We start from the raw sequence: 25456 nt of genomic DNA, 5'->3' as shown, positions 1-25456 counted from the left end.
TGCAAACGGCATTTCATTCTTTTTGATGACTAAGTAGTGTTCCATTGTGTGTGTGTGTGTGTGTATGTGTGTGTATGTATCACATCTTTTATCTATTCTCTGTCAGTGGACATTTAGGTTGAATATCTAAATCATTCCAAAATAAAATTAGATACTGAAAACATTAATTACTGAACACAGATTTCCTTTTACAGAGAAAATAAAGATATATGCTTGGCACCACATTGAGACATTTTCTATAAGAAAGCACTTTTTTTAAACAAATTACAGTCTTCATAAGTTTGTCAGTCTACAGAATACTAAAAGTTTAAAACTGCTTATTTCTTAGTTTTCACTAGAAATTAAAAGTTTTTAAGAGTTAAGAATTCTAGTTAATATATGTAATTGAAACTAATAAAATTAATAAGAGAAACATCTTTGTATGCAAGGGAAAAAAAACAAGCTATAAGGAACAGAAATGCATTCTGTTAAGGGAAAAGAGAGTAATTTGTCCTAAAGAGAGGTTAAAAAGCGAGAAAGAGAAAAACGAGTACAGAGGTTCTTTAAAACAACAAAAACAGCTATCATATGATCCAGCAACCCCATTCCTGGGTATATATCAGAGAAAACCATAACTCACAAAGATACATGCACCCTAACATTTCTCTAACTGCTTATCTAGAAACTGGTTTTGGAATGTCAGAAAGAGCTGCACCTTGGCCATTTCAGAGAGGATTTCCTTAGTTCCTAATTAAGTACTTTCAAGTATAAGTTCTGTACATATGTAAACTTATTTGGGGTATTAGTCAGGGGTCATCTGACACCTTATTTTCTTCTGTTTGGGAGACTCTTTCTCATTTTAAAGTTGGTTTATCAGAGTAAAATCACTGTTGAAAACTGGCGGGCCAGTGTGTGGTTTATGGGCGTAATTCTTCTAAGTGTCACCCTAGAGTTATTTCAGCTCCTCTGTGTGTGTTGTTTTCTCCTGCTGGCAGTCTAAAACTGGTGTGGATGCTCTGAGCACTGAATGGCCAATTTTTATATATGTGTCTCTGGATTAATGAATTTATAAATTAATGAGTGGGTTTCCCTAGGGACTGCTGTACAGTATGAGGACTTGCCTCTGCCACAACTCAATTTCCTCAGTTGCCTGAGAAAGTTGTAACTGGCCAGGAAGAGCTGTGTCCCTTATCTTTGGAGCTGAAGGCTCTCATATGGTGTCTTCACTTTTATCCAGGAAATCCTGTTAAGGTAGATTATTTGAGGAAAGACATAAGATCAACCTCCTACCTAATCACCACTGGGTACTTTCTCAGTATCTTACAAATGAAAAGTCGGGTACCTTTCTTACATACTGCTGAATAAAACTCAAGATTGTCAACCAAGACAAGAGACACTCAGCCAAATTCGTGTAGACTCACCAGGAAGGTGGACAGGCACAAGGGCCCTTGCTAGTGCCTTGGAGGGTTCAGATGAAGTAGGAAAGTCTGCACTGGGTCCATTCATGGTTTCTGCAACTGCTGACTGAAATAAAAAATGCACAGTATGAGCGATACGATTTTTGAATTTATTCAGGGGCCTTTGTTCTTGCTGTTCAGTGGCTAAACTGGGTCCAACTCTTTGCGACCTGGTGGACTGCAGCACCCCAGGCTCCTCTGTCCTCCACTGTCTCCCAGAATTGCCCGAATTCATGTCCATTGAGTTGGTGATGCTATCTAACCATCTTGTTATCCTCTGCTACCCCTTTCTCCTTTTGCTTTCAATCTTTCCCAGCATTAGGGTCTTTTCCAATGAGTAGGCTCTTTGCATCAGGTGGCCAAAGTATTGGAGTTTCAGCTTTAGCAACAGTTCTTCCAATGAATAGTCCAGGTTGATTTCCTTGCTGTTCAGGGGGCTCTTTAAGAGTCTTTGCTAGAAGCATATTTAAAAGCGTCGGTTCTTCTTTATGGTCCACTCAGCCTTTATGCTCAACCGTCTTTATGGCCCACTCACATCTGTACATGACTGCTGGAAAAACCACAGCTTTGACTATAAGCCCCTCAGGGGCCTTACTTAGTACTATAGCCTGTGAGACAGAACTTAGATAGTTCTGAGGAACTGCTCCTAAGAGGTAGACAAAGAGCCAATATATGTAATTTTTTTTCTTTCTTTTTTTTTTGACTGGGAAATACATATAGTCAAACATACATCTTGGTGAAAGATTTCTAATCACAAAAGAATCAAGTATCTCGAGTAAGTGATTTTAGTGCTTATTTATGTATAGGAAGAAACAAGAATCTGGTGTCACTGAAATTCTTCCTGACATGTATCATAACTATCTTGGGACCAAAAAACACAGAATATTTAATCTTGTTTTTTATCCTTTAGTATAGGGCTTCCCTGATAGCTCAGTTAGTAAAGAATCCGCCTGCAATGCAGGAGACCCCGGTTTGATTCCTGGGTCGGGAAATCCCCTGGAGAAGGGATAGGCTACCCACGCCAGTATTCTTGGTCTTCTCTTGTGGCTCAGCTGGTAAAGAATCTGCCTGCAATGCAGGAGACCTGGGTTCGATCCCTGGGTTGGGACTATCTCCTGGAGAAGGGAAAGGCTACCCATTCCAGTATTCTGGCTTAGAGAATTTCATGGACTGTATAGTCCATGGGGTCGCAAAGAATCGGACATGACTGAGCAACTTTCACTTTCTTTCATTCCTTTCAGTGACTGCATTGGCTTATGACCTGATACTTGTAGAACTGGAAGGCAGGCCACATTCTTTGTTTTACAGGCTTTGTCTTTGTCAGGAAAGCAGTACATTGTCTGCGTTGTGAGAACTTTCAGCATCTGTAGTTAAGATGTACACTATTTTTACATTAGTGGCTTTTATTTTAAAACCTGAACATTAACCCCGTTTTAAAGATGAGAAAAGAGCAGCTTAGTAGCTAGATAAAGGACATGGCAGACCCTGGATTTGCACCCCTGTCTACTCCACCATCCACTGTATGATACCGCCTATTGCCAGTGTTATGTGCTGGTCTTGGCCTGTCAATAACCAGTGTTGTGATTGAACCAGCCCTTGTAGTTATGATTATGCCTGCAAAATGCCCTTTGGAAATAATTATCAGGACACTTTGGGGGAAAAAAAAGTTTATTACTTCAAGACCTGGAAATTGCATAGCCTACTGGGGCCACATAATAAGGTTGGGTTGGGGCTGGTGCAGAGAAAGTGAGTGTGAGTTAGAGTCTGGGGTTCTACTTTCATTGAGGTTGACAGTGAGGGCCTAGGGTTTCATGGGCTCATACTTTAAAAAAAAAATATTTTCAAAAATATATATTTTGCTGTGCTGGGTGTTAGTTGTGGCACATGGGACTTTTGTTGCAGCATGCAAACTGTTAGTTGCAACATGTGGGATCTAGTTCCCTGACCAGGGGTCGAACCCACGCCCCCTGCAGTGGGAGTGAAGAGTTCAAGCCATCGGACCACTGTGGAAGTCCCTTCTGGGCTTATTCTTTATTTATAAATTTAAAACATAAGAGGAGGAATTTAAGGTGTGGGAGGAGAAAAAAGCAAGTGGCCCAAATGGTCAGTTATCAAAATCAACCAAAATCTTTGAACCAAAGGAACTTCAGTGGGGTAGGCAGCCTGGCTGTTCATGTTTTCTGGTTATGTGCCAGCAATGTGTTTATTCTCTGTAGCTATCTTTGAAGTTGATGCTTTCACAGTAAAAGCGCTTGCATTCCAAAACAGGGGAAAAAAATCAACTGTTAGGGCTCACACAACAGTGATTGGTGTAGATAGTTTAGTTTTTGGTGACTGGATCTGCCTGGAGGAAACATAAGGTGTTCAAATTGTAGTTCTGTGGAGTGTAGTGTCACAGAGAAGGAGACATGGCAAGTATCTGTCTTCATAGTGTCAGGTTTTGTAATTTTTAGAGAAAGACATAAATACAGAAAAGCCCAAAACTAATATGACAGACATCTTTGTATCTATGATCCACGGTAAACACAGAGAGTAAATGCTTCAGATTTTTTTAAAAAAGAATTCCTGAAACCATTGACATTCTTGCTGTACATCCTCTTAATCCTACTCCTCTCTTCTCACCCTCCTTACGAATTTTAAGCATATTCTTTCCTGTTTTTATATCTTTATAATGTGCGTTTTAAGACAAAAATCTTTTTACATCAGTGCTTTTATTAAACATATTTTACATATAGAAAGTGAAGTCGCTCAGTCGTGTCCGACTCTTTGCTACCCCATGGACCTATGTAGCCTACCAGGCTTCTCTGTCCATGGGATTCTCTAGGCAGGAATACTGGAGTGGGTTACCATTTCCTTCTCCAGGGGATCTTCCCAACCCAGGGATCGAACCCGGGTCTCCCGCATCAGAGGCAGATGCTTTAACCTCTGAGCCACCAGGGAAGCCCTATTTTACATATACATTATATATAATTTCATACTCCTAAACAAAATCTCCTAGCCATAAACAATATAATAATCACTAACATTTACAAAGCAGCCCCAGTTCTAAAAACTTTACATTTATTAACTCATTTACTTTTTATAATAGTCCGATTAGTTACGTTCTCTTATTCTCCCCATTTTACTGATGAAAAGAATGAGGCACAAAGAGATTAAATAACTTGCCCAAGGATCATCAGCCATAAGTGGCAAAGCCACTGTCTGGCTCTATAGATAGAAATGTTTTAAGTGTTAAAAAACAACTTAGGCAAATGCTAAGTGCTATTATATTGTAGTTAACATTCAGAAACTTGGTTTTCACTCAGCATTGTTCTGGAGATTCTGTTCCTTTGGATAATTATAGATTTAATTGATTCTATTAACCTGGCTTCCCAGGTGGTGCTAATGGTAAAGAACCTGCCTGCCAATGCAGGAGATGTAAGAGACGGGGCTCGGGAAGATCCCTGGCTTGGGAAGATCCCCTGGAGAGGGTATGGCAACCCACTCCAGTATTGTTGCCTGGAGAAATCCTGTGGACAGAGGAACCTGATGGGCTACAGTCCATGGGGTCGCAAAAAGTTGGACATGACTGAAGCGACTTAGCATGCATGCACAATCCCATTAGAGTGCTGTTATGCTTTATGGTTTCCATCATATGACTTGGTTTTTCTTTGCCATTCTCATATTACTGGGTATTTAGTTTTGTCACTCCGAATTCTCTGTATTATGAGAAAATGTTGCAGTGAACACCCCTGTACTTGTCTTCTTGTGCGTTATGTGAAGAGTCCCTCTGGGATACCACCTGGTAGTTCGGTAGCTGGGTTAAAGGGTGTTAACATTTTCAGCCTTTCTGGATATTGGCAACTTTTTCTCCCAGGTGTTTATGCCTCAGTTCACAGTTCACATCCTCACTAGTCAGAGGTGGAATATACGTGCAGACAATGGCCAGACCATATATAAAAATATGAGAACTCTGACAAAGAAAGTCAAATATCATATGATATCACTTATATGTGGAGTCTAAAAAAATGATATAAATGAACTTATTTATAAAAAGGAAATAGACTCACAGGCATAGAAAACAAACTTAAGATTACCAAAGGGGATGGTGGGGGAAAGATAAATTAGGAGTCTGGGGTTAACATACACGCTACTATATATTGGGTTGGCCAAAAGTTTGAGTTTTTCTGTAACATCTTTATGTACACCTGAAACTAACACAACATTCAAAATTAACTGTATTTCAGTTTTTTTTTTTTAATGGCTAAAAAAAAAAGATCACAAACAGCCAAAAAAACAAACCAAATCAGAACTCTGACTTGCAGCCTGCAGAAGCCTGCCCAGAAAACTAACTCCTTACCTACAATAAACAGCCCAGGAAGCCAGCTTGCTGTGAGTCAGGCTTGTAGGAACCTATTGTCTTAATCTGGCTTCCTTGGTGGCTCAGATGGTAAAGAATCCTCCTGCAGTGTGAGAAACCTGGGTTTGATCCCTGGGTTGGGAAGATACCCTGGTGAAAGGTATGGTAACCCACTCCAGTATTCTTGCCTGGAGAACCCCCGTGGACAGAGGAGCCTGGAGGGCTACAGTCCCAAAGAGTTGGACCTGCTGAGTGACTAAGCACAGCACAGCATTGTCTTGATTAGCATTTGAATGATCGTTAGTGAGACAGAGCCATTGTATAAGACAGTTCTTTCCAGAGGTGATTAAGGGATTTAGAGTGAGACTTTAGGAAATTACCTTTAAAGTAGGGGAGGATAGGTGGGCTTAGCTTTGTTAATTTCTGAAAAGAAAAGTAGTAGTCTAGAACCATCATCTTAGACTTTTAAGCAGAAAAAGTCTTTTCTGAACTAAATTATGTAGGACCATAAACAAGATGAAAACTGGAGCACCTCAGGAAAAATAAAAATATTATGGTTCCACCTCCCTTCTGCCCTCCCCTTCCTTCCTGTCTCCCCTACCCCCAGATCACCTGAGTCATAGTTGAAATCCTAGGGCTGCGTGGTAACCTACAGGATGCTATAGAATGCCTCCTGCTGAGAGAATTGGGTGAGGAGTTTTCATCTCTCAACCTCAGTGTAGAAGGGGAACTTGATAAATTCTACAGATCCTTGGGCTAAATGTATTCTGTTTCTTTGGTCTGGCAGGCAGGAATTTGTGGACGCTTATGTGAATTATGTCTTCCAAATCTCAATTCATGAGTGGTACACAGCTTTCTCCAGCGGCTTCTTAAAGGTGTGTGGTGGCAAAGTGCTAGAGCTCTTCCAGCCTTCAGAACTGAGGGCCATGATGGTGGGGAACAGCAGCTACAACTGGGAGGAACTGGAAGAGGTAAGCCTGAAAGGTGCAGTCTTTTACTTCTGAGTGAGTAGCAGCGGCCTGGGCAAGAACACCCGGACCGTGGTCTCTTTCTAAGTGATCTGTGATTAACTGGATTTGGGGGTCTCCTTCATCTCAGTGTTTATTTCTTACTGCAAATGGTATACAGATGTCCACTTGTAATTTTCTGCTTCTGGAAGATAATTTTTTTTCTTTTTGTCTTTTTTGGGCAGACTGCCATCTACAAGGGTGATTACTCAGCCACACATCCCACCGTGAAACTATTTTGGGAAACATTTCATGAGTTCCCATTGGAAAGGAAGAAGAAGTTTCTGTGTAAGTATCAATAATGTCCATACGGTGTTTGTCCACATTTAGCTATGTCCGACTCTTTGTGACCCCATGAACTATATAGCCTACCAGACTCCTCTGTCCATGGGATTTTCCAGGCAAGAATACTGGAGTGGCTTGCCATTTCCTTCTCCGGGGAAAGGCTAAGTAAGGAAATATATTTACACTTTTTGACTTAGTGATATCTCAGGCACAGTAGAAGTTGTTAATCTTTATTTGTTGCTTAATAGGATGGGTTGAAGGAAAGGAAGAAAAGCATTTCACTGATTTTTTTTTTTGCTCTAGAAATACTAGGTATTTTATATGTGATTCCTTGAAGTATTACATTGATGAAATCAAATTGTTTGGATTAACCTCCTTTATTTCTCTAGCCTTTTAAAAATATTAGAGTGTCCACTCTAAGTGTAACTGGGCAGATGTGAATTATAATAGCTTTATTGAGATTTAATTCACACACACATGCTAAATAAGTTAAAGTGTACAATTCAGTGGTTTTTAGTATACTCACAGTTGTGAAACTATCAATTTTAGAACATGTATATCACCCCGAGAAGAAACAGTATACCCATTAGCAATCATTCCCAATTTTCTCCGAGCTTCCTACCCCTTACTAATCTGCTGTCTCTATGGACTGTCTCTATGGATTCCCCTGTGCTAGACATTTCATATAAATGAAATCATACAATAAATGGTCCTTTGTGACTGGCTGGATGACATTTGAGAATGGTAATACATTCAGAAAGGAGAATCAAGTCTAGTTTACATAACAAACTGAGCTTCTTAAAAATAGTAGAAATCTTTGTGTCATTCTGTAATCAGGGTCATAAATTAGCCAGTGAATAGTATAAAATTTAAAAACAGAATTTGAAAGGCAGTCTCTTTTGCTTTATAAGAATAAGCATATATTAGTATTAACGCAAGATTTACCCCAAGATTCTACGGCTCACAGGGAGTAAAGATGAGAGGAAGTGGAGATCTTACAGAAGAATTCTTTAAAAAAATCCCTGCTTCCCCTCTGCCCAGTTACATGGGCTCTTCAGAAACAGTGGCGTATGAGTCAGGTGACAGGATAAGATTTGCCAGTGGAACCTGTAGCACTGTGATGAGCTGTGACAATCAAGAAGAGCCTGCTCTTGGTCTGGGGATTTCCTTTAAATAAGACATTTTTCTGTTCAGAGACCTTTAGACTTTCATAAATCTATATATAGTCTTAATAATATTAGACTTTATTAGATTATATTTATTGTCTTTATTAAATGTTTATATATATCACAGCCTCAGGTAGTGGCAGGTTATTTGAAAGTGCTCCTTAACTAATGACATCATTGTAGATTTTCTAGCAGTTCAACAAAGCTTATCTGGTACTGGAAAACTGGGAAAGACAGAAGGGTTGGTCTCTTTTTCCTAAGTCACAGTGTGTCGCAAGAGTGAAATGTCTCATATACTGCCGGTGTCAGATCTCCTGGTTTAAGGGAAAGGCAAGCAAACAGATCCCAAATGGAAATTCACCAGCAAAGGGGGTAGAAGCAGACAGTTGAGGGGAGAGGAGACCCTGAGGCCACATAGACTATTAGTCATCTTCTTCCTGGTTTCCCTGAGGTCAGCTCTTTTCCTCTGGCAGCAATCCCCTTCCACTTTGATTTTGTGGAGACTGATAACATTTATGAGAACACACATTTGATGGAGGCCATTTTAAAGGAAGGATGATTTTTTAAAAAATTTTATTGGAATATTATCACTTTACAAGCGTATATTAGTTTCTGCTGTACAACAAAGTGAACCAGCTATATATGTATACGTATATTGCCTCCCTCTCGTACCTGCCTCCCACCCCCACCCCGCCCCCCTGGGTCATCACAGAGCACTGAGCTGAGTGCCCTGTGCTGTATAGCAGGCTCCCGCTAGCTGTCTATTTTACACATGGTGAATGTGTCAATGCTGATCTCGCAGTTCGTCCCACCTTCCCCCACCCTTACCCCCATAGCCACATGGCCATCCTCTGCATCTCTGTCCCTGCCTTGGAATTAAGCTCATCTCTACCATTTTTCCAGATACCACATATGTGCATTAATACATGATATTTGTTTCTCTTTCTGACATGCTTCACTCTGTATGATAGACTAGGTCCAAGGTCTTTTATGTGAGGGCATTTTTTCACTAGGTGGATTCTTTGTGTCAGTAATAATTAGGGTCTGAAATTAGCCAATGAAAAGTACAGACTTCTAAGTCCATATGAAACCAAAAGAACAGAATTTGAAAGTCAATCTCCTGCTCTGTAAGAGTGCGCATATTTAATATTAATATATATCACACATAAAAGTGGTTGCACTTCTCACATGAGCCACAGGGTGTCACTCCTTCCCTTCGGTACTTCCCAGGGCCACCGAGAGCTCATTTGCGTGGCTGGTAATTCCCCTTGTCTTTCTCCACAGTGTTCCTGACGGGCAGTGATCGCATTCCCATCTATGGCATGGCCAGCCTGCAGATCGTCATCCAGTCCACAGCCAGCGGAGAGGAGTACCTGCCTGTGGCCCACACTTGCTACAACCTTCTTGACCTCCCTAAGTATAGCAGCAAAGAGGTCCTGCGGGCACGGCTAACTCAGGCTCTGGACAACTACGAGGGGTTCAGTTTGGCCTGAGGACCCCAGCTTGCCCCAGATTTCCCTTCCTTCCTCAACAGCCACAGTGAGGCCCATACAGAAAATCATAGGGAGTGAGTTCTATTTTTTTTATTGTACAGCAGGTTGGAACTTTTGAATCCCGAACCTGAACCAAACTCCCCAGTGTTCCTTGCACTTGTGACTACGTTGCACTCTACTGGATAAAATGGCAGTAGATTTTTAAACGATTTCCCAAATCTCTCTCAGCCCCGATCTTTCCTCCTAACACTTCACTGTCCTTCTTCTGACTTCTCATTCCTCTGCCAGAATGATTTGACTGGCCTGTCCTTTCTCTCCTGCACATGTAGAGCATCTCCTTTCTCTGCAGCCTTGGAAATGCCCCTGGCTTGTTTCAGCCCAACCCTCAGGACTGAGGGGAAAAGGACTACTTCAGAAATTCCCAAGCCCGACAAGCTGAGTCTGGGTCCATGACTCGGCAGAACTCTTGAGAATTTATGGGAGCCTTTAACAAACATGCCTTTTTTTTAAAGTTCTTGAGGGCCTAGCTGTCTTCCTGTGGCTCTGCCTGTTTCCAGCCCTTCTCAAAGCTGTGCAAAGCTGCTTAGCTTTGCAGCTGAGCCGAATTTTGTCTGGTTGCTCCTCCAGGCCCTTCTGACAAAAAGATGAGGTAACAGGTCCCCACCCTCTTCCATCATGTTGCTTTTGGAGCAAGTCACATTAATTTTTTAAGGAGTATTTTCTCTTAGAAAAGTAGAAAAAATAAATTTCTTGCCTCTTTCTATAACTATCACTTTCCAGCTCTACCACTTTGTCTTTCCTCCCCACCTGCTACTTTTCATCACATTCTGTTACCTAACTTAATGCTCCCTTCCTTTCCTTCTAGTAGATGCATGCAGTCTATTTTAGTTTTTATTTCTATTTAAATTGCAAATATTTCTACTCAGATTTCCACCCCCCCCCCTTCCCTAATTGCTAAGACTTAAGGATATTCAGCAGCAAGGATATTCTTTATTATGGGACTTTTGTTTATTGCATTTGAAATGTTTGTTTACAATGGGATTTTAGGGATTATGTTTGAAGCAAATATATGTATTTAAAAAAAACCACGACATGCCGAACCTTCTTCATGAGATAAGAAAATTCTATATGAGCAAAGAATCCATGTCCGCCTAACTTTAAATTCCTAGTCACTAGAGAAAAGACTTATTTATATAAAATGAAGTATTTATGATCCATGAGACAGCATCAAATCTCAATGAAGGACTGTAGATTTTTGCTTTTTCTGTTTTTAAAACTTATTCCAATTGGTAGTTTTTCAGTCTTTATAATACAAGATTTAAAAAAAATACAGTTATATGAAATGTTTATTTTCTATGTGTGTGCATATAGTTCAATATTATGCAATAAATTTTGGTGTTTTAATGTAACCAGAACTATTTCTTCTTGTACTTGCAGAATGGGTAGCTTGCTTTCAGTAGAAGAATTAAGTTGTCTATCCACATAATCTGATAGAAGGTCAAATGTGGTTCCTGTCATAGAGGAGAGCTGGCTGCTGGGAAAATGAAGACAGGGCAGGGGTGGCCGGCGGCATTCAGGATGGATGAGCGTTCTGAAGGTTATGATGGGTGAAAAGGCACTCTGCATGGAGGGGAATGCCTTAGCAAGAGCTTGAATATGGGGGCATGTTTAGGAAAGAGCCAGGAAGGGCGCATCAGAGGAAATCGAATAGCGGCAAATAATACTGGGGAGAAAGAAGCTAAGTTTGGCACTGAGGGACCAGGCAAAGCCTTGGACCTTGAAAATGTTCAGAACCTTGGAGCTAGGGAGAGGAGGAGTGATGTGACTTGACCCTGATCTTAAAGAAAATGTGAATGGGGGGTACATGTGGAAGAATGGAGTGGGAAGGTCAGAGTAGAAAGACAGCAACTGAGAGCAGTGGGGGTGTGGACAAGAGAGATGGGTGTCTTATGGGAGAAGGAGAAATTAAAGGTGAGTGTAAGACTTATTAATCTAATGGCTGATGCTAATTAGCCCACTTAGAGAAAAGTTTTTTCGCTATGTATAAGTTTTAAAAACAATTACCATGTATTGTTTTGCCAGGCTTAACAGACAATTTAAAAGTGGTAGAGAATAATAGCTTTCAACAGACATTTAATAGCATACATAAGTGCTCAATTTAAGGGACAGAAAAGTCTGTTACATTTAATTTTGAATGGAGATAGCCAAGTTATTTTAAATTGGGGAGGCGTCAGAATTCTCATTTTCCATGAAATAAGGGGACTGGACCAGATAATTTCTAAGGGCCCTTTGAGCTCTAAAATTGCATTACCAAGAGCAGTGCCTGCATATAGAGATGCTCAGTAAATTCTAAATATTTGTTGCATGAACGAAATTCTGTGCTGCTTTTCTAAAAACTTTTTTTTCCCCTGGCATGTTTTCCTCTTTTCCCCTTTATCAAGTGTTGCTTTAGAACACTCTTTAGGTAGGCATTTCTAGATATACGTACCTACCTACCTTTTCTGAAAACATTAGGAAGCTTCTTCACTGTTTTTAGAAATGTACCAATTTAATGAAAAAATCTCATTAAAACAAGGCAACTTTTGGTAGGTGGGATTTGATGACAGTGTAACCAGGCAGTTTAGCAATGCTGATAATTCTGTCTTCATGTGAAGCCTTTTGTGATGACTAGAATGGTTCTCTATTAATTATCCTAGAGAGCCAACCAACTACAGGCTGCGAGCTAAAATAGGTTCTACATTTTAAAAGGGTTGGGACGAAAAGGATATGTAACAGCAATTACTGGCCTACTAAGCCTAACATATACCTGGCCCTTTATAGAAAGAGATTTGCCCCACCCTTTTGAGACGAGACTTGGAGGAACCATAATAAAACCATGGATAACTTACTAAAGTCTTAGGAGGAACTTGGTCATAGTTGATGTTGAATCGAGAGAACAAGTGTCTGGGACTTTGTGCCACCGGTGTAAGAAAATCAAGCTTTGTCTAAGATTAACCCAAAAAATACGCACCCAGATTTTTACTGTAATGAAAACTATCATGTATTGGTTGTGTGCCAGAGCCTGCAGCAAGCATTATCTATGCACTGAAAGTGAAAGTGAAGTTGCTTAGTCGTGTCCGACTCTTTGCGACCCCATGGACTGTAGTCTACCAGGCTTCTCCATCCATGGGATTCTCCAGGCAAGAATATTGGAGTGGGTTACCATTTCCTTCTCCAGGGGATCTTCCTGACCCAGGGATCGAACCCGGGTCTCCCGCATTGCAGGCAGACGCTTTTAACTTCTGAGCCACCAGGGAAGCCCCTATCTATGCACTATTCAGTTTAAATGCCACCACTGCCCTTGGGCAAGTATCTTAACCTCTCTGTATCTCATTTTCTTCCTATTTAAAATGGGAATAAAAATAGTACCTTTCTCATGGAGTTATAATGAGAATTAAATGAATTAATTAATGGGAAGCACAAAGAACAGTGCCTAGCACATAACAAGCTCTCAGTAAGTATAATTATCATTCTAGTTTCACATGAAAAAAATGATGTTTAGAGAAAATAACTTACTTTCTGTTAAACTGGTAGGATGTGGACTTGTGATCTGTATTGTGCCCAGCTGTTAAAGGTGGGAAGCACAGTTTAACTAGAGATAGATGGCTAGAGATATAATGATGTGGCAGGTAACTTGCCTGACCATCTATCTGCAGAGATACCCTGTGCTTTGTTTTCCTGCCACTGTGTAGTTCAGTAAGGCGCTTCTGTGATCATTGGATTAAAATACTGATAGGGTGTGCCGTTGCTATGTCATCTGCAGTGGGTCGCATTGGAGCTGGTGTCTGTTGGCATTGAGTGGTCAGCCTAGGATTTAACTTCTCCCAGACCATAGTTTGGAATGATGGTCAAATAGTAGATTCCAAGTTGGTAAACATGCAGAGGTGCCAGGAGAGTGGTGTGCCTGGTGGGGGCACCAAGCTCTCTGCCCATTCCCACATACCTTGCTCTGTGTATCTCTTCTATCTGACTGTTCCTGAGGCGCAGGACTGGAGGCGACGCCACCAAAATGCAGTGCAGGATCGCTAGTCACCATCCTTCCACAGATATCAACATGTAGACGTCTGTCCATGAACATAAACAGCTGTGGAGTCCACTTAAACTTCAGCGATGCAGGTGAACATCAAAGCTGAGAATAGCCCCTCAGAAAGGGAAGACAGCTTCATTCTTTCTGCATCATCCCATCCCCAAAGCGAGCAGTGCTCAGCGCCAAGAGGGAGCTTCTAGCTAGAAAGAAGAAAGGGGGTGTGGGGTGAGTGACCAGCTTCCCCAGCCTTTTGGGTCACCTCATGAAGGTTCCACTTTAGTTTCACGTTACTCAGAGACTGGCAAAGCCGAGATACTGAGAGATGTGGCTAGGAACAAGAAAAGCAGGGGCTCCCAGAAGCAGGGACATGGCAGGAGCGACTGGAGTTCCTAGCCGCCCGCTCCAGAGATACTCCAGCAGCTGTCACCACTGAAGAAACTGACAGCACAACCACCGTGGACTCCACAGGCATTTGCATGCTCTGACGCCAGCCACCTGAGTTATTCTCTCCCCAGCCTGCCTCAGCCTGGCTCCTGCTAGAGCCCAGGGACCTCACCAGCAGCCAGTTCAGGCCGCTGTGTGAGTACACGACAGCAGCCTCGATGCCCCATCACTGTGTGTGTACTTGTGTACTGAATCCTTCAGCTGTGCACTTGTCCACTGCCAGTTGATTCCTGTCGCTGGAGGCACCTCCCTTGCCGTATACACACCCAGGAAGGCTGTGCAGCCGTGGAAGAACATGCAGACATCCAGGGACCCTTGCAGCTGCCAGGGTGCTCACAGCGGGCCCTGGCACCCATTGCTAGGTGTGTGTCTACAACTGGCCCCTGCCACTACATAGGCGTCTGTAGTTGACCCCCGCAGCTGTGTGTGTATACACCACTGGTTCCACTTACCACCACCGGTCCTGCTCCTTGGACCTAGGGGTGCTGCTGAGGACCCCAACAGCCACTGCAGCCTTTGGGGACTGCCTGCAGCATTCATCAAGGACCACTCAGTTGTTGATGTTGTAGATGTCGGCAACCTGAACCAAAGAGATCACCACCATGACTCTGCGCCGCTCCTGGACACACTGCCATCACATAACCTTGTTACCCTGCACCCCTGACCTGGGGTCACAGTGTGTTGTGCTCTCCCCCAACCCTTCCAGGTGTGAAAGTCTTCACTTACCAAAATCAATCCATAATGTCTGGAATAGGAGGTGACTGCTTCGTCAAAGGCACAAGACACCTAGGAGAGACTACAGGGAATCACAGAATCAGGGAAATATGTCTCCACCAAAGGAATCTAGTAAATTTCAAGTAACCAGCCCTAAAGAAATGGAGACCCAGGAATTTCTTGATAAAGAACTTAAAATAATTGTCTAAAGATGCTTGGAGAGCTATAAGAGAGCAAATAATTGAATGGTATCTGGAATATAAGAACAAGATGTACATAAATAGAAAATCTGAAAGAAAATTTTGGAGCTGAAGGATACAATGACTGAATTGAGAAATTCAACAGAGACCTTCAACATCAGACTTGAACAAGACGAAGAATCAATGAGACAGATCAATTGAAATTATCTAATCAGAGAAGCAGAAAGAAAAAAGAATGAAAAGGATGGAAGAACACTTTCAGGACTCAGGGGACACCAGAAAGAGAAACAGTGTATGCATCGCTGAAGTTACAGAAGGAGAAGACATGGAGAAAGAGGTAGAAAAATTAAAGAAACAATGGCCGAGAATTTCTCAAACATGGGAGGAATTTGGACTTCCAAGTTCTTAAAACTAATCGGTTATGCCAAAATTTCAATCTAAAATGATCTTCCCAAGATACATTAAAAATTGTCTAAAGTAAAAAATAGAGAATTTTAGAGCAGCAAGAGAAAAAAAAGTCTCATCAAAGGGAACCCCCATCAGGAAATCAGCAGATTTCTCAGTAGAGACCTTATAAGCCAGAAGAGAAGAGGATAATACATTCAGGTACTGAAGAAGAGAAATTGCCAACCAAGAATACTTTACCTATGAAAAGTTGTCCTTCAGAAATGAAGGTGAGATACTTTGCCTAACGTAGAAAAACTGAGGAAGTTCACCACCACTAGACTTTACTTATAGAAAATGCTGAAAGGAATTTCTCAAGCTGAAATGAAGGATGCCAATTAGTAACCTGAAAACATATGAAAATACACAAAATACTGGTCAAGAGAAGTATATAGTTAGATTCAGAATACTCTAATATGGTGGTGTGTTACTTAATGCTAGTATAAAAGCTATATGACAAAAGTATTTTTAAAAAGTTATAATAATTTGTTAATGAATATATATGTAAATTTTGACATAAAAACAGGGAAAGTAAAAGGGTTTTGCACTCAATCAGATTATCAGCCTACAGTAGACTAATATATTTATAAGTTACTTTATGTAAGCCTCATGGTAGTAACAAAGCAAAAGACTACAGTAGATTCATCAGTTCAGTTCAGTTCAGTCGCTCAGTCGTGTCTGACTCTTCACGACCTCATGAATTGCAGCACGCCAGGCCTCCCTGTCCATCACCATCTCCCGGAGTTCACTCAGACTCGCGTCCATCAAGTCCGTGATGCCATCCAGCCATCTCATCCTCGGTCGTCCCCTTCTCCTCCTGCCCCCAATCCCTCCCAGCATCAGAGTCTTTTCCAATGAGTCAACTCTTCACATGAGGTGGCCAAAGTACTGGAGTTTCAGCTTTAGCATCATTCCTTCCAAAGAAATCCCAGGGCTGATCTCCTTCAGAATGGACTGATTGGATCTCCTTGCAGTCCCAGGGACCCTCAAGAGTCTTCTCCAACACCACAGTTCAAAAGCATCAATTCTTTGGCACTCAGCCTTCTTCACAGTCCAACTCTCACATCCATACATGACCACAGGAAAAACCATAGCCTTGACTAGACGGACCTTAGTCGGCAAAGTAATGTCTCTGCTTTTGAATGTGCTATCTAGGTTGGTCATAATTTTTCTTCCAAGGAGTAAGCGTCTTTTAATTTCATGGCTGCAGTCACCATCTACAGTGATTTTGGAGCCCAAAAAAATAAACTCTGACACTGTTTCCACTGTTTCCTCATAAAGAGAAGGAAATTAGCGCATTGTTGTTGTTATGTTAATCACTCAGCCATGTCCAACTCTTTGCAACCCCATGGACTGTAGCCCACCAAGCTCTTCTGTGCATGGAATTTCCAGGCAAGAATACTGGAGTGGGTTGCCACTTCTTCCTCCAGGGGATCTTCTTGGGCCTCCTGCATTGCAGGAGGATTCTTTACCATCTGAGCCACTGGGGAAGCCCAGATTAAAGCATATCACGGTGGAAAGTCATCTCACATCTCACAAAGGTATGTAGCAATAGATGAAGAAAATAACAAATGACCTCAAAACAGCCAGAAAACAAAAAGATGGCATTAGTTAGTCTTTACCTCTCAATAACTTCTTTAAATATGAATCTTTGAATTCTCAAGTAAAAATAGAGTGGCTGGTGGGATTAAGAAAACAAGACTCAACTGTATGCTGCCTACAAGAGACTCACTTCTGCTTTAAGGACACACAGGCTCAAAGTGAAGGTGTGGGAAAAGATACTCATCAGGTGAAAACCACAAGAGAGCAGGGACTGCCATAGTAACTAAGATCTGAAGGGAGAAACAGTACAGTAATATTTGAGGACTTCTGTGTTCCACTTTCAACAAAAGAGATCTAGACAGAAACCCAAAGAAACACTTGGTTTTTTGTGAACCATATTTCAGATCCAATTAATCAAACAGATCCATACAGAACATTCCACCCAACACACTGAATACACATTCTTCTTAAATGCACACAGAACATTCTCCACAACAGGTCACATAAGAGGTCTTATGACCTCTTGGCAAACAAGTCGTGGCAAATTTAAGATTGAAATCATACCTTTCCCAACCACAATGGTATGAAACTATAAATCAATAACAAGAAGAAAGCTGAAATTTTCACAAATAAGTGGAAATCAAACAACATACTCCTAAACAAACAATGGGTCACAGAAGAAACCAAAAAGAAAATTAAAAACCCACCTTGAATGTAACACAAATTAAAGCACAATGTACCAAAACCTGTGAGATGCAGCAAGAGCAGTTTTAAGAAAAGTTTATAGCAATAAATGTCTGCATTAAAAAGAACACCCTCAAGCAGCCTAGCTTTATCCCTTAAGGAACTAGAAGAAGAAGAAACTAAGCCCACATTTAGCAGAAGGAAGGGGGTAACATAAATAAATGAAATGAGACCAGAAAAAGTACAGAAACGATCAATGAAATTAAAAGCTGGTTTTTTGAAAGGTAAAATTGACAAACTTTCAGCTAGATTAAGAAAAAGACTCAAATAGATATTATAAATGAAAAAGAGGAAACATTACAGTGGATACCACAGAAATACAAAGGATCCTAAGAGACTGTTAGGAACAATCACATACCTACAAATTGGATAATCTAAAAGAAATGGATAAACGCTTAGAAACAGGACATTATAGAACTCTGAGAAACAAACACAGGCAGAACACTCTTCAACATAAATTAGAACAAGATCCTTTTTTTGACCTACCTTCTAGAGTCATAAAAACAAAAATAAATGGGATCTAATTCAACTTTTAAAAGCATTTACACAGCAAAGGAAACCATAAAAAAAAAAAGACAATCCTCCGGATGGGAGAAAATATTTGCAAATGAAGCAACTGAGAACAGATTAATCCTTGAAATATACAAACAACTCATACAGCTCAATATTAAAAAAAAATGGGGAGAACATTTAAACAGACATTTCTTCAAAGAAGACATAACAGGTTGCCAAGAAGCACATGAAAAGATGCTCAACATCACTAATTATTAAATAAATGCAAATCAAAGCTACAATGAGATATCACCTCACACTAGTCAGAATGGCCATCATAAAAAAAATCTACAAACAATAAATGCTAGAGAGGGTGGAGAAAAGGGAGCCCTCCCACCCAGTTGGTGGGAATGTAAACTGGCACAGCCACTATTGAGAACAGTATGGAGGTTCCTTAAAAATAGAACGACCATATGACCCAGCAATCCCACTCCTAAGCATACACCAGGAGGGAACCATAATTTGAAAAGATACGTGCACTTTGTTCATTGCAGAGCTATTTGCGATAGCCAGGACGTGGAAGCCATCTACCTGTTCAGCAGAGGAATGGATAAAGAAGATATAGTACATATATACAATGGAATATTATGCAGCTAAAAAATAATTACATTTGCAGCAACATGGATGGACCTACAGACTCATACCAAGTGACCCAAGTCATACAGAGAAAGACAAGCATCATGTGATGTTGCTTATTTGTGGAATCTTTAAAAAAGGGTATGAATGAGCCTATTTACAAAACAGAATTAGAGTCACAGATATAGAAAACAAACTTATAGTTACTAGGGGATAAGGGGCAAGAAATGGATAAACTGGGAGACTGGGATTGACTGACTACTATGTATAAAATAGATAACTAATAAGACCTACCATACAGCACAGGAAACTCTAACATACTCTATATACATGGTCTCTATGGGGACTAGACCTAAAAAAGAGTGGTGATATGTGCTTGTATATTACTTACTCACTTTGCTGTACATTAGAAACTAAAACAATATTTCAAATCAACTATACGCCAATAAAAAAATCCAGATGTATAAGTCACAAGTATTAAAAACAAATCACTTGTGAAGAAGGAAATGGCAATCTACTCCAGTATTCTTGCCTGGAAAAGTCCAGGGACAGAGGAGCCTGGCAGGCTGCAGTCCATGGGGTTACATGACTGAGTCCGCATGCCTGAGGAGGGTGGAGGGAGATGGGCTGGTAGCAATAAGCTGGTAGAACTAAAAAAAAAAAAAATCACCTGAATCATTTAGAGAAAATTTGTCCATAAGTGAGCAGATGATATAATTTATAAGAATAGCTAAGTTCTTTAAAACTTGTTTTTCTCATAACCTTACGTAGGTAAAAAGTATGTTTACAAAATCATGCTCCCCAATAAAGCTCAGAATTTGTGTGAAAAAAAAACTTCAAATGTCCATCAGCTAAAAAACAAACAAACAAAAAAAACACTTAGAAACATACAAACTAACAAGACTGAATCATGAAAACAATAGAAAATCAAAACCAATGAACTATGAGAAAGGAGATTGAATCAATAATCAAAAACCTCCCAGTAAGAAAAGCCATAGACCAGGTCACTTCTCTTGGAAATTCTGGGCTTCCCTGGTGGCGCAGATGGTAAAGAATCCCCTTGCAGTACAGGACACCTGGGTTCCATTCCTGGGATGGAAAGATACCCTGGAGGAGGGCATGGCAAGCCACTCCAGTATTCTTGTCTGGAGAATCCCTGTGGACAGAGGAGCCTGACAGACTACAGCCCATGGGGTCGCAAAGAGTCAGAAACAACTTGAGTGACAAAGCACATTCTACCAAACTTTTAAGGAACAATTAATGCCTGTCCTTCTCAAATTGTTCCAAAAGATGAAAGTGGAAGGAACACTCCAAAACTCATTTTATGGGGCTAGCATAACGTGGTACCAAAGCCAGAAAAGGACACTGTAAGGAAGAAAACTACAGGTTTATATCCCTGACAAAAATGCAGAAATTCTTAACACAAAATATTTGCAAATGATAAGGGATTCAGTTCAGTTCAGTACCTCAGTCATGTCTGATTCTTTGCGACCCCATGGACTCCAGCATGACAGGCCTCCCTGTCCATCACCAACTCCTGGAATTTACTCAAACTCAGGTCCATTGGGTTGGTGATGCCATCCAAACATCCCATCCTCTGTCATCCCCTTCTCCTTCTGCCTTCATTCTTATCCAGCATCAGGGTCTTTTCCAGTGAGTCAATTCTTTGCATCAGGTAGCCAAAGTATTGGAGTTTCAGCTTCAGCATCAGTCCTTCCAATGAATATTCAGGACTGATTTCCTTTAGGATGGACTGTTTGGGTATTCTTCCTGTCCAAGGGACTCTCAAGAGTCTTCTCCAACACCACAGTTCAAAAGCATCAGTGCTTCGGTACTCAGCTTGCTTTATGGTCCAACTCTCACATCCATACATGACTACTGGAAAAACCATAGCTTTGACTAAATGGGCCTTTGTTGGCAAAGTATTGTCTCTGCTTTTTTAATATGCTTTCTAGGTTGGTCATAGCTTTTCTTCCAAGGAGCAAGCATCTTTTAATTTCATGGCTGCAGTCACCATCTGCAGTGATTTTGAAGCCCCCCAAAATAAAGTCACTGTTTCCATTGTTTCCCCATCTATTTCCCATGAAGTGATGGGACCAGATGCCATGATCTTCGTTTTCTGAATGTTGAGTTTCAAGCCAACTTTTTCACTCTTCCCTTTCACTTGCATCAAGAGGCTCTTTACTTATTCTTCACTTTCTGCCATAAGGGTGGTGTTATCTGCATATCTGAGGTTATTGATATTTCTCCCGGCAATCTTGATTCCAGCTTGTGCTTCATCCAGTCTAGCGTTTCTCATGATGTACTCTGCATATAAGTTACAAAGCAGGGTGACAATATACAGCCTTGATGTACTCCTTCCCCTATTTGGAACCAGTCTGTTGTTCCATGTCCGGTTCTACCTGTTGCTTCTTGACCTGCATACAGATTTCTCAGGAAGCAGGTCAGGTGGTCTGGTCCGGTATTCCCATCTCTTGAAGAATTTTCCACAGTTTGTGGTGGTCCACGCAGTCAAAGGCTTTGGCATAGTCAATAAAGCAGAAGTAGACATTTTTCTGGAACTCTCTTGCTTTTTTGATGATCCAGCAGATGTCGGAAATTTGATCTCTGGTTCCTCTGCCTTTTCTAAATCCAGCTTGAATATATGGTAGTTCACGGTTCATGTACTGTTGAAGGCTAGCTTTGAGAATTTTGCGCATTACTTTGCTAGTGTGTGAGATGAGTGCAATTGTGCGGTAGTTTGAGCATTCTTTGCCATTGCCTTTCTTTGTGATTGGAACGAAAACTCACCTTTTCCAGTCCTATGGCCACTGCTGAGTTTTCCAAATTTGCTGGCATGTTGAGTGCAGCACTTTCACAGCATTCATCTTTCAGGATTTGAAATAGCTCCACTGGAATTCCGTCACTTCCACTAGCTTTGTTCGTAGTGATGCTTCCTAAGGCCCACTTGACTTTGCATTCCAGGATGTCTGGCTCTAGGTGAGTGATCACACCATCATGGTTATCTGGGTCTTGACGATCTTTTTTGTATAGTTCTTCTGTGTATTCTTGCCACCTTTTCTTAATATCTTCTGCTTCTGTTAGGTCCATACCATTTCTGTCCTTTATTGTGCCCATTTTTGTATGAAATGTCCCCTTGGTATCTCTAATTTTCTTGAAGAGATCTCTAGTCTTTCCTATTCTATTGTTTTCCTGTAATTCTTGGCACTGATCACTGAGGAGGGCTTTCTTATCTCTCCTTGCTATTTTTTGGAACTGCATTCAAATGGGTATATCTTTCCTTTTCTCCTTTGCTTTTCTCTTTTTTTCTTTTCACAGCTATTTGTAAGGTCTCCTCAGACAACCATTTTGTCTTTTTTCATTTCTTTTCTTGGGGATGGTTTTGATCATTGCCTCCTGTACATTGTCACGAACCTCCATCCATAGTTCTTGAGGCACTCTGTCTATCCAATCTAATCCCTTCAATGTATTTGTCACTTCTACTGTATAATCGTAAGGGATCTGATTTAGGTCATACCTGAATGGTCTAGTGGTTTTCCCTACTTTCTTTAGTTAAAGTCTGAATTTGGCAATAAGGAATTCATGATCTGAGCCACAGTCAGCTCCCAGTCTTGTTTTTGCTGACTGTGTAGAGCTTCTCCATCTTTGTCTGCAAAGAATATAATCAATCTGATTTCGGTATTCATCATCTGGTGATGTCCATGTGTAGAGTCTTCTCTTGTGTTGTTGGAAGAGGGTATTTGCTATGACCACTGCATTCTCTTGGCAAAACTCTGTTAGGCTTTGCCCTTCTTCATTCTGTACTCCAAGGTAAAATCTGCCTGTTACTCCAAGTATCTCTTGACTTTCTACTTTTGCATTCCAGTCCCCTATAATGAAAAGCACATCTTTTTTGGGTGTTAGTCCTAGAAAGTTTTGTAGGTCTTCATAGAACTGCTCAACTTCAGCTTCTTCAGCATTACTGGTTGGGGCATAGACTAGGATTACTGTGATACTGAATGGCTTGCCTTGGAAACTAACAGAGGTCATTATGTCACTTTTGCGATTGCATCCAAGTACTGTATTGTGGACTCTCTTGTTGACCATGATGGCTACTCCATTTCTTCTAAGGGATTCTTGCCCACAGTAGTAGATATAATGGTGATCTGAGTTAAATTCACCCATTCCAGTTCATTTTTGTTTTCTGATTCCTAAAATGTCAGTGTTCACTCTTGCCATCTCCTATTTGACCACTTCCAATTTGTCTTGATTCATGGACCTAACATTCCAGGTTCCATGTAATACTGCTCTTTACAGCATCAGACTTTACTTCAATCACAGTCACATCCACAGCTGGGTGTTGTTTTTGCTTTGGCTCCAGAACTTACACAGGACTGGGAAACAGACTCTTGAAGGGCACAAACAAAACTCTGTGCACATCAGGACCCAGGAGAAAGGAGCAGTGACCCCACAAGAGACTGACCCAGACTTGCCTGTGAGTGTCTAGGAGTGTCCAGTGGAGGCGTGGCTTGGCGGTGGCCTGCTTCAGGGTCAGGGGCACTGAGTGCAGCAGTGTGTGCATGGGACCTTTTGAAGGAAGTAGCCATTATCTTCATTATCTCCACCATAGGTTGGCCTCAGGTTAAACAACAGGAGGGAACATAGCCCCACCATCACAGAAAAGTGGATTAAAGATTTACTGAGCATGGCTCCACCCAACAGAATAAGAACCAGTTTCCCCCCCAGTCAGTCTCTCCCATGAGGAGGCTTCCAAAAGTCTCTTATCCTTCTCCATCAGAGGGCAGAGAGAATGAAAAGCACATCACAGAAAACTGAGCAGTCTGATCACATGACCACAGCCTTGTCTCATTCAATGAAACCGTGAGCCATGCCGTGCAGGGCCACCCAAGATGGACGGGTCATAGAGGAGAGTTATGACAAAACGTGGTCCACTGGAGAAGGGAGTGGCAAACCACTTCAGTATTCTTGCCTTGAGAACCCAATGAACAGTATGAAAACGCAAAAAGATAGGACACTGAAAGATGAACTCCCCATGTCAGCAGGTGCTCAATATGCTACTGATCAGTGGAGAAATAACTCCAAGAAGAATGAAGAGATGGAGCCAAGACATGGAAATAACCTAAATGTTCATTGACACAGCTATTAGGAAGAATGAAATAATGACATTTGCAACAACGTGGATGGACCTAGTAGAGACTGTCATACTGAGTGAGCTAAGTCAGACAGAGATTTAGAAATATTGTATGACATCTCTTCTACGTGGACTCTGAAAAGAAATGATACAAGTGAACTTACAAAACAAAGAGAGACTCACGGTCTTAGAAAATGAACATATGGTTGCTGGGGGGAAGGGACAGTTAGGGAGTTTGGAATCGTCACGTACACACTGCTATATTCAAAGTGGATAACCAGTAAGGACCTATTGTATAGCAAATGGACCTCTGCTCAATGTTATGTGTCAGCCTGGATGTGGGTGGGGGTGGGGGGTTGAGGGCGAATGGATACATGTATTTGGATGGCTGAGTCCCTTTGCTGTTCACCACAACATTGCTAACTGGCTATACCCCTATACAAAATAAAAAATTTAAAGTTTGAAAAACTGAAAAACGAAGATAGTGGGAGACAAAAAGAAATCAGGTGTGTTTCTATATACTAACAATGAAATATCTGAAAAAGGATAAACGAAAACACTCTCCTTCATCATAACATCAAAAACAATAAAATATTTAGGAATAAACTTAACCAAGGAGGTGAAAGATATGTACACTGTGAGGTATACAACTTTGACAAAAAAAAAAAAAAAATGACAAAGAAATGGAAAGATATCCTATGTTCATGATTCAGAAGAGTTAATATTGTTAAAAATATCCATATAACCCCAAGCCATCTATAGATTCAGTGTGATCCCTCCCAAAGTCCCAATGGCATTTTTCACAGAAATAGAAAAAACAATCCTAAAATTTGTATGGAACCAAAGGAGGTCCCAAATAGTCAAAGCTATCATGAGAAAAAAAGAATACATTGGAGGGATCACACTTCTCATTTCAAATAATACTATTACAGCTAATAACTATTTCAAGCTATCCTACAAATCGATAGTAATTAACATAGCATCATAGTGGCATAAAAAAGGATAAACCTTTAATATATGGTTAATTAATATTTGACAGGGAGCCAAGAATATTCAATGAGGAAAGACTAGCCTCTTTAACAAAGGGTATTGGTAGCACTGGAAGGCCAAATGCATAATGAAATGCATATATGTGATTGCATATATCTCAGTGCATTGTAACTACCTTATATTATTCACAAAAATTAATAAACTTAAACACAACACCTGAAACTAAACCTCTTAGAAGAAAACAGAAAAAAGGCTTCTTGACATTGGTTTTTGTGATGATTTTGAGATATAACATCAAATTCGTAGCAACACAACATGATAATTGTG

At 40.8% G+C, this 25456-nt stretch overlaps 1 protein-coding gene and 1 non-coding gene across 3 annotated transcripts in view; one reads left to right on the top strand and one right to left on the bottom strand.

Annotated features, from left to right (window-relative positions):
- Positions 1-10978, top strand: part of HERC3 (HECT and RLD domain containing E3 ubiquitin protein ligase 3) — a 139543-nt gene extending 128565 nt beyond the window's left edge. For both annotated transcript variants that reach the window (XM_052641589.1, XM_052641590.1), the window contains exons 24-26: positions 6563-6746; positions 6968-7070; positions 9518-10978. In XM_052641589.1, coding sequence (XP_052497549.1) covers positions 6563-6746; positions 6968-7070; positions 9518-9726 — 496 coding nt within the window. In that variant the 3' untranslated portion in view covers positions 9727-10978. The remainder of the gene's footprint in view (positions 1-6562; positions 6747-6967; positions 7071-9517) is intronic.
- On the bottom strand, positions 4305-4376 carry TRNAQ-CUG (transfer RNA glutamine (anticodon CUG)). The gene has a single exon. It is a non-coding gene; the product is annotated as a tRNA-Gln (tRNA).
- Positions 10979-25456: the final 14478 nt, after the last annotated feature.

The sequence above is a fragment of the Budorcas taxicolor genome, chromosome 6 (assembly GCF_023091745.1).
Source record: "Budorcas taxicolor isolate Tak-1 chromosome 6, Takin1.1, whole genome shotgun sequence".
Lineage (NCBI taxonomy): Eukaryota > Metazoa > Chordata > Mammalia > Artiodactyla > Bovidae > Budorcas > Budorcas taxicolor.
This window is presented reverse-complemented; position numbering and strand designations above follow the sequence as displayed.